This window comes from Nicotiana sylvestris, chromosome 4, assembly GCF_000393655.2.
Source record: "Nicotiana sylvestris chromosome 4, ASM39365v2, whole genome shotgun sequence".
Taxonomy (NCBI): Eukaryota; Viridiplantae; Streptophyta; class Magnoliopsida; order Solanales; family Solanaceae; genus Nicotiana; species Nicotiana sylvestris.
In genome coordinates, this window is record NC_091060.1 from 70,072,228 (window position 1) to 70,082,738 (window position 10,511).

General features: G+C 42.2%; 1 protein-coding gene across 1 annotated transcript; it reads left to right on the forward strand.

Moving 5' to 3' along the window:
- The first annotated feature begins 9,690 nt into the window (after positions 1-9,690).
- On the forward strand, positions 9,691-10,044 carry LOC138889675 (uncharacterized). Its single transcript, XM_070173010.1, has one exon. The coding sequence runs from the start codon at positions 9,691-9,693 to the stop codon at positions 10,042-10,044; it is 354 nt and encodes a 117-aa protein (XP_070029111.1).
- Positions 10,045-10,511: the final 467 nt, after the last annotated feature.

Sequence of the window (10,511 nt, forward strand, 5' to 3'; positions counted from 1 at the left end):
TCTCTGTTTTTGCAAAAAGCTTGAATAAGAAACAGAAATGTTCAAGTGATGTTTTGTATAAACTCATTGTTGATACACCTTGATGACATCACTTGAAATGATGTAAGGACTTTAGTTAGTCAATGAATAAATGGATACTGGAAACAATGCAGTGCAGGCAGAAATAGTGCAGTCAGTCACATCGCTTCCAGCTGTGTCCAATTGACTTTGTACTGCTTTGAGGAAACCACAAGGGTTTCGGGTCCTTGTTTGGTTTCCTATCTCTTGAAGTTACAAAAGTTCACCTTTAGCTGGAATCCGTTAAACTCGCAGTATAGTCCAAGTAGGACAGGTTCCATATCTGATTCTTAATAGTAAGTTTGTTAGATCATCAAAACATAAGGCAAGGACATTTAAAATCTATTAGGAGGGAATTGGGTAGTAAAGAATATGATGACTACGCGCTAATGTTACGTGTAGCCCCTCGTTGAGGAGTGTTTACCGGGCATTGTATGGGTATGATCATATAGGCTAATCAACCTAGTACCCCTCTTTCCCAACTTCCGTTGTTTAAATAAATTTACTTTTCTTTATATATGTGCATCTTGTTCCATTGTCCCATTACTTGAATCTTACACTTGCTTTAAATATCAAAACATGCCTTTAATTGCAAGTACGTGTTAAAACTGTTTATTTATTAAAATGACTAATTCACATAGTTTAAGTTCAGTCGGGACCCACCATTGTGGTCCGCGAGGAGTGCCTAACAGTTTCCCCTCAAGGTTATTTCGAGCCTTTACCCTAAATCTCTGGTAATGCAAACTAGTCCATGAGTTAATTGCTCAAGGTTCCCTAACGCACCATAATCTGTTAGGTGGCGACTCTTCAAATACCCAATTCCCAAAAGGAAACGAGTTATTCCCCCCATGAATGTCGAAACCTGGACTTCCCTGTCAAAAAGGGAAAAGGGGGGCGCGATAGCATGGCGACTCTGATGGGGATATCTTTAGGCTCTTACCATAACGAACTTGTCTTTTGTGAATTAGTCGGACCATGTCCTATCCCACGTACCCTTTCCGCTTATTTGAATTTAACTATTTATTTTCAAGCATTTATGATCTCTTTTCCTAAAACTGACTTGTCTCCTTGTTTTCTTTTTCTGTAACCATCTCTTTAATTATTTAAATATTGCATTTATTATTTTTTACGTGCAAATACTTGACAACATGCTATTTATTGCTGCATAAATCATGCTCAACATCATACTCCACTCGTACGTAATTAATTCTATAGCAATGCTTGATGAGTGTTTGCGCTATTCCTATATATCAACCTTTAAATTCGAAAAGGCGTATTTCGGTAAAACTAGTCGATTATCAGTGTGTTTGATGGTTCTGTGCCTTTCCCCCTCAAAGGTTCGTCTGATTTAATTGTATATGCATCATGGTCAAACTTAGCCGGGTGAATATGTTGTCCACATAATAACCCTTTAAGACCATCCTTGTCCAAAAGTCCATCGGGTTTTCCATAATCCCAACGGACGTAACCACAATTATGTGCATTAATTTGGAGAAATAAGTGCCAATATGCTAATTATTATTGTATAAATAGATGAACCTGGAGGGGGAAAGGGCCTAACTCTCTTTATTTTGCAGAAAATGAGGCACGAGGTCCCCAGATTCGGTATGGTTAGAATACCTTCACTTTTGCTAGATAGGTGGAGGGATCTTCCTTCTTATGACCAAAACCATATGAAATGAGTCTTAGAAAACTTTCCTTTTTTGATGGACCTTCAGCTCAACAAAATGCTGATCGAGGTTGCAACTATGTTTTGGGAAAAGGAAAGGGTTGTGTTCCGTTCTGGGAACATAGAAATGACACCTCTTCTAGAAGAGATAGGTGGATTTGCTGGGTTACCTTGGGATAGTCCTAATCTTTTGGCACCTAAAAATTGCACTGCCAAGGGATTTCTGAAAATGGTAGGGATGAAGAAAAATGACAACTTGAAATGCCTAAAGGACTCCTACATACCTTTTGAGTTCCTTTATGAAAGATACGGTCACAGTAGTTCTTACCGCCTCTTTGATGATGAGTTCTCAATCATTTCTTTAGGTTGGATTTATCGTAGGGTCTTTGTATTTATCATGTGTTTTTTGGGCATGCTGGTATTCCCAATCCAAGAGGATAGGATCGATACTAGGTTGGCCATGGTGACCAAAAATTTAATGGACGGGATCGAGGGGGAGACATACATTATTATTCCTATGATTGTTGCAAACATGTACTGGGCTTTGGAGCGATGTCAGAAGGGGTTCAGGTTCTTCGAGGGCTGCAACTTACTACTACAAGTCTGGTTGTTGGAACATCTCCAAAAGGGACAATACCGTCAAGAATTTCCACGAAGGCCGTGGAATGATCATATAGCCTTCCATCATCCCAAAAGAATGAATTATATTCCAGATATGTTTGCTCAGCCAGAGGACGCTGCAAGATTGGTACAACCTTTTGAAAATTTGACTGAAGATCAAGTCCAGTGGATGTTTGAGTGGTTCCCTACCAATGAATTCATCATTAGATCCAGGGATTTTCCGCAGTTGGTGATGTTCGGGTTGAGGGGCATATATCTTTATGCTCCTCTCAGGGTTATAAGACAAGAAGGCAGGAGACAAATCATACCACAGGTCACCAAACCGTGTAACTTCAGACCCAATTTCCAAGGTAACGCCATTCGGTATAAGAATTAAGTGCAACACATGTGGAACATAAAGATTATTGTAGAGAAGGATACTATTGAGCCGGACCGATATCACGCGGGCCACTCATACCTTTACTTTTCGTGGTTGGAGGACAACATAACTGGGGTTGTTGAGCCAAGTGCTGGGCCAGGAAACAAGGTTATAGATGAGGTTGCTGAAGTGGGGGTGAAGTACAACAAGCTGTGGAAAAGAGCATATGGCACTGCATAAGGCTGATATAGAGATGATTAACGAGTGGAAAGAAAGAGCTGTTAAATCCAGTGAGAGCCTGGAATACTTGGAGTACAGTTTAATGGAATTGGAAGGGAAGATGAGAAAAAGGGTCACTGACTGCCAAAACATTGAAAGAAACGAAGGAGGGCATCTTGCAAGGGCATTCCTGCTGCTGAACCTGCACGAGTTGGGAGAGTTGATCGACAAGAGCATCCAGTCTGGAGAGGGTCCTTCTGGGACCAAGTAGATTAGATTTATTTGCTTTCCATTCAAATGTAATAAGGCCAAGAACCGTTAGTGAAATTATCTTATTTAGTTTTGTTTTGGTTCGTTTACTTTTACTTTAATGAAATGAGGCAATTATTGGCACTAAATTTCTCCAAATTTATTTGTTGCTAGGCCTACCTCGGGAATAATAAGGCTCCCAAATTAGGACATGAATTTACATTCCCGCAATATGTGTTTAAATATTGCAAACATTTCAGAATCCTCACTGGCTTGTTTACCTTATTGCTTTTCTTTATTTCTTATTCCCATCCCCTAAGGTTGGTTTGCTCATACTGGTATTGTCAGCATACCACACTAAATCTAGAGGCCCTCTACCTCCTCCTCCTCCTCCAAGAAATACAAAAGGAAAAGGAAAAGCAAAAATGGATGATTTAAGTGGTATCTGAAAGGAGAATGCTAAGAATGCAGAAGCTTCAGATGGTCGGAGTACTCCGGCACCAAATGATCTAGTGTTGAGGTTGGAACAAAATATATTAGAGATACAGGGAGAGCTTGAGCAGGTTTGTAATTTGAAAAACATGTCACTCACCCTAAATATCCCCGACGATACCCAACAAGGCATAAAGAACCCAACACCTACCCAAAACATACCAAACCAACATCTGCATAACCCTCATGTACTGCATCAATACGCAACCCCGCCCTAAAATCTCAATCCCCTACCAATACCAATTCCGCCACAACACCACCATCAACCAATTCAGTACCCACCAACCACCACTTACAACACTCCCCAAAACACACCACAACCCATTCCCGTTCTTCAAAACTCTACTAATGTCCACCATTACACCCAAGCACCGGGCACTCACCAAAACAACCCCATATACGTGGAAACCATGCCTCACTCTATCCAACCAATCTCCTATACCCCAGAATCCTCCGAGAATGACCCGCTTATTCAAAACATAGCTAAAGAACTCAAGAAGTTCATAAGCCGAGTTGAAGGTATCGAAGGCGGCAAAGGAATATAAGGTTTGAACTATAAATACCTATGCATACAGCCAGATGTAAAACTACCAGAGGGATACAAACATCCCAAATTCGAGATGTTTGACGGCACAGGTGATCCCAGGGTCCATTTGAGGACTTATTGCGACAAGCTTGTTGGTGTCGGGAAAGACGAAAAGATCCAGATGAAACTCTTTATGAGGAGTCTTGCTAGATATGCTTTGTCTTGGTACATCAACCAGGATCCCAAGAAATGGTCCAATTAGGTCAGTATGGCGTCAGATTTCATGGACCGGTTCAGGTTCAATACATAGAATGCACAAGATATTTTCTACATCCAAAATCTTAAGAAGAAGCCCACCGAAACCTTCCACGAGTATGCTACTCGTTGGAGGTCAGAAGCGGCCAAGGTCAGGCCATCTTTGGACGAGGAACGGATGAATAAGTTCTTCGTCAGAGCACAGGATTCCCAATATTATGAAAGATTGATGGTCATTGAAAAGCATAAGTTCTCTGATATTATCAAGCTTGGGGAAAGAATTGAGGAAGGCATCAAAAGCGGGATGGTAACAGGCCACAAATAAGGCATTACAATCAGGCGGTATATCAAAGAAGAGAGATGTTAGGGCAGTAATGGTGTCTCAAGGCCCGAAATCTCCACTTACCTACCAAACACCTCCACCCACATACCAAACACCTCCATCCACATACCAGACACCTCCACCCACATATCAGACACCTATACCCGCATATCAAGCACCACCACCCACATATCAACCCTCATCTCCCAGATATTCCCAACCAGCTACTGTCCATCACACCTATAACTCCAAACCATCCCATTTCCAATCACCTCCAACTCGACAAAACTTTACAAGACCACGACCAAACTTCGACCGCAAGCCACCCAGACAATACACCGTCATTGCTGAACCCGTCGATCAACTATATGAAAGGTTGAAGGCCACTGATTATGTCACCCCCATTCCTGCTATGGCATTAGAGAATCCATCCCAATAGGTCAATCCAAAAAAAACTTGTGCGTACCATTCCGGTATGAAGGGGTACACCACTTATGAGTGCCAAACATTGAAAGATAAGATCCAGACGCTAATTAAAAACAAGGTCATATAGGCAAAAGAAGGTTGCACCTAATGTCCGCAACAACCCTCTCCCTGATCATAGAGGTAGTGGGGTACATGTGATGGGGAGGAATGAAGAATGGGACCCTGAGAGGTCGATTGGGCTTATTCAGGAGGGCAATGACTTTAAACCCTCGGTCATACTTACTCCTATAATAGTACGGACTCAGTCACCAATCGAGGTTGAGGTAGCTGTATCAGTTCCATTTGAGGTAGAGATGGCTCCACCTACGGACACATCTACCCCGTTTGAAGTAGAAGTGGTCACACCTTTTACAGTCAAAGTATCAACCATACCTCCTTCCCACTCAAAAGCAATACCTTAGGATTACGTTGCCGAAACTCGGCGAAAAAAGAAGGCAAAGGTAGAAGAATCCGATGCTACACAGGGAATGACCAGAACCGGAAGAATGTACTCACCTGAACACTTGGGAGGACCAAGTAAGGTTGCCACTACCAAATAGCATGTCATTGAAACATGGCCAGATGACATTTGGAGGAAATTAAAAGCAAAGGAGTATTTCGTCATTGACCATTTGAACAAAACCCCAGCTCAGATCTCCATCCTGTCACTGCTGCAAAATTCAAAGGCGCATAAGAATGCTTTAATGAAGGTGTTGAGTGAAGCTTATGTACCCAAAAACATCACCGGTAGAGAGATGGCCAATATGGTAAGGCAGGTACTGGAAAGTCATAAGATCATCTTCCACGAAGATGAGCTACTGCCTAAGGGGTTGAATCACAATCGAGCATTGCATATGACAATGCAATTCGAAGACAAATTCATTGCCAGGGTCTTGGTTGAAGGGGGTTCAAGACTCAATATTTGTCCATTGGACACTCTAAAAAGGTTGGACAAATGTTTTCATGAAATACGGGCAGGAATCATGAACTTGAAATCTTTTAATATGTCTTAAAGGGCCACGATCGGGGAAATTAACCTTTGCTTGTAGATGGGGCCAACTTGGTTCGACGTCGAGTTTTAGGTGCTCAACATACCGGCCTCATACAATCTTCTATTGCACCGACCATGGATCCACGCCACTGGGGCTGTGGCATCCACACTATATCAAGTAGTGAAATTCGAATGGAATCGTCAGGAGGTAATCATTCACGGAGATGGGAGTAACCCCATTTACACCAGTCAAACCATCCTGGTTATTGGACATAGAAGAAGGCTAGGAGGGGAAACCTATCATCACATCGAACGTGTCAATGCCGTCAAGAAAGATATATGGTGGAGCAGTAAAATAGAGAGCATACTGGCATGGTCTGGGTATGAACCAAACAAAGGGCTTAGGAAGAACCTCCAGGGGTATCACTAAACCAATGCGATTGAAGGGTCACGGTACTACCTTTGGGCTCAGATATCAGTACACATGGCAAGAGTATAAAGATTGGTCGCCTCCATGGCCTGTACCATATTATCCTCTCGAGTAACCAGTGCCACATCTAGATCTAGCTTTTCACCAAGCTGATACAATCTGGGGAACCGCAGAAGAGGAGGCATTAGCCGAGCTAAAGAATCTGTTCTTGGAAGATGAAGACATGTACTGCAGTGCCATAATTGAGGAGGAGGAGGAAGAAGGCCTCACTATTCAGATTGTGGAGAAGGGAGTTGTTCTTAGGAATTGGACCACCACACCATCCAGGGCTCGCCGAGTCCCTAGGTAGCTTGGCAGATTTTATTTCTATAGCCATTCTATGCATTCAAGATTTTCATTAATTTTGTTTTAAAGACTTACTTGTTTCAAAAATAAATGCTCGATTCATCGAGCCGCACTTGACTGGATGTTGTTTAATTTTAAATCAAATGCATTTGCTCTTTATTATTCATTACTATTTTCTATACTTTTTTCTTTCTACAGAATTATTATTACTTTTCCTGATGAACCAGTGACTGTGACATGTAATGAGGCAACACAACATGAGAATAGTGGCTCGGATGAAGAAGATGAGATACATGAGGAAGTTGTCAGGGAGGTTGAAAACTTTGAGAATAAGCCTAAATCCAATCTAGATGAAACCGAAGTAATAAACTTGGGGGAGGCCAAGACCGTCAAGAAGACTCACATTAGCATTCACTTATCACCAACAGAGAAGGAAGAGTACATCCTTTTTGTAAAAGAATATGAGTACATTTTCGCATGGTCATATGATGATATGACCGATTTGAGCAAGTCTATAGTAGCTTACAAGTTGCCAACTAATCCCATGTGTCCGCCAGTAAAGCAGAAACTCAGAAAGTTCAAACCAGACATGAGCCTGAAAATCAAGGAGGAAGTTACTAAGTAGATCAAAGGTAAAGTTCTCAGGGTGGTTGAGGACCCCACCTGGTCAGCCAACATTGTACCAGTTCCGAATAAAGATGGGAAAGTCAGAGTATATGTAGACTATCGAGATTTAAACAGAGCAAGTCCCAACGACTACTTCCCACTGCCAAATATACAAATCCTGATCGATAATTTCACCTAGCATGAACTCCAATCTTTCTAGATTGCTTCGCGGGTTATCACCAGATCTAGATGGACGAAGAAGACGCTGAGAAAACAGCTTTTATCACACCTTGGGGGTATACTGTTACAAGATGATGCCATTTGGTCTCAAGAATGTCGGGGCTACATATATGAGAGTGATGACAACCATCTTCCATGATATGATACACAAAGAAATAGAGGTATATGTGGAAGACATCATTATTAAATTCAAGAGGGCTGCAGATCACATAGCAGACTTGATAAGGTTCTTTGACAGTTAAAGAGGTACAATCTGCAGCTGAACCCCGCAAAGTCTGCATTTAGGGTTCCCGCAGGAAAGTTAGTGGGATTCATCGTCAGCCATCGAGGGATTGAGATAGATCCATCTAAAGTCAAGGCTATTCTGGAGTTACCGTCACCTAGGAGCAAAAAGGACGTGATGAGCTTCTTGGGACGTCTCAACTATATCAATTGCTTCATAGCAAACTCCACAATCATATGTGAACCCATATTCAAGATACTGAGGAAAGATGCCGAAACAAGTTGGACCGAGGATTGTCAGAAAGCTTTTGACAAAACCAAGGAGTACCTGTCCACGCCACCAGTTTTGATCCAGCCAGAGCTGGGACGGCCTTTGCTACTCTATCAATCTGTATTATATAGAGCCTTCGGATGTGTTCTAGGATAACATGGTGAGACAGGAAGAAAGGAGCAAGCCATATATTACTCACGCCTTAAGGAACAACCCATATATCTTGTTGTGCTTTGACTTGGATGGCCTGGAAGTTGAGGCATTACTTATGTGTCTATACTACATACCTCATATCCAGGATGGCCCCTTTAAAGTACGTATTTCAGAAACCAATGCCAACTGGGAAGCGAGCCAAGTGGCAGAAACTGTTGAGTGAGTTCCGTATCATCTACGTAACTCAAAAGGTGGTCAAAGGGCAAGCATTGATAGATCATCTTGCGGAAAACCCGGTGGGAGGAGAATACGAACCCTTAAAAATGTATTTTCCTGATGAAGAAGTGTCATTCGTAGGGTAAAACATTACCGAAGAATACGATGGTTAGAGGATGTTCTTTGACGGAGCTGCAAATTTCAAAGGAGTGGGCATTGGAGCAATTTTGGTATCAGAAACCGGCCAACATTATCCGGTATCTGCTAAACTCATATTTCCCTACACCAACATGGCAGGGTGTGAAGCCTGCATACTAGGACTCAACATGGCAGTCGACATGAATATTCAAGAGCTGCTGGTAATCGGTGATTCAGATTTGCTTGTGCACTAGGTACAAGGAGAGTGGGACACTAGGAATTCCAAGATATTGCCATATCTGCACCATGTGCAGGAATTGATAAAGAGGTTCACAAAGATACAGTTTCGACATGTGCCCAGAATTTAGAATGAGTTTGCCAATGCATTGGCCACCTTATCATTCATGATACAGCATCCAGATAAGAATTACATTGTTCATATCCCAATGAGGATTCATAATCAGCCAACATATTATGCCTATGTTGAAGAAGAAACAGATGTAAAACCTTGGTTCCATGACATCAAGGAGTATTTGGCGAGAGGGGAATATCCGGAGCATGCGAACCGCACTCAGAAATGCACACTCTAGAGATTGTCCAGTCACTTCTTCCATAGCGGAGGAAACTTGTACAAGAGGACTCCCGATTTGGGATTGCTAAGATGTGTCGACGCAAAAGAAGCTTCTAAACTACTTGAGGACGTACATGCTGGGACCTATGACCCGCACATGAATGGTTTTGTCTTGGCTAAGATTATACTTAGGGCCGGTTACTTTTGGATGACCATGGAGAAAGATTGCGAATAGTATGTCCGCAAATGCTACCAATGCCAAGTGCATGCCGATATGATAAAAGTGCCACCAAATGAGCTCAATTCCACAAGCTCACCTTGGCCATTCGCCGCCTGGGGAATGGATGTCATTGGTCCAATCGAGTCTACTGCTTCAAATAGGCACATGTTTATTCTAGTGGCCATTTATTACTTCAAAAAATGGGTAGAGGCTGCATCTTACAAAGTTATGACCAAGAAAGTCGTTGCAGATTTCGTCAAAGATCGTATTGTTTGCCGATTCAGAGTTCCCAAGTCCATTGTCACTCATAATGCCGCCAATCTCAACAGTGATCTAATGAGAGCCCTGTGTGAAACTTTCAAAATCAAGCACAAGAATTCCACAGCTTATAGACCTCAGATGAATTGAGCCGTAGAAGCTGCCAATTAAAACATAAAGAAGATAATAAGAAAGATGGCAGAAAACCACAAATAATGGCACGAGAAGCTACCTTTGCTTTGTTGGGATACGGCACTATAGTTCGCACATCAACCGGAGCAACCCCTTACATGTGGGTTTATGGAACCGAGCCTGTCATCCCCGCCGAGGTAGAGATTCCTCCTTTATGAATCATACAGGAAGCCGAACTTCACGATGCAGAATGGATAAGGAGCTGCTAAGAACAATTGGTCCTTATCGATGGAAAGATGATGAACGCAGTGTGTAACAGTCAACTATATCAGAATAGAATGTCCAAAGCTTTCAATAAAAGGGTCAAACTAAGGTAATTTGTGCCAGAACAGCTGGTGCTAAAGAAGGTTTTCCCACACCGAGATGAAGCCAAAGGGAAATTCTCTCCCAATTGGCAAGGTCCGTACATGGTTCACAGGATGCTA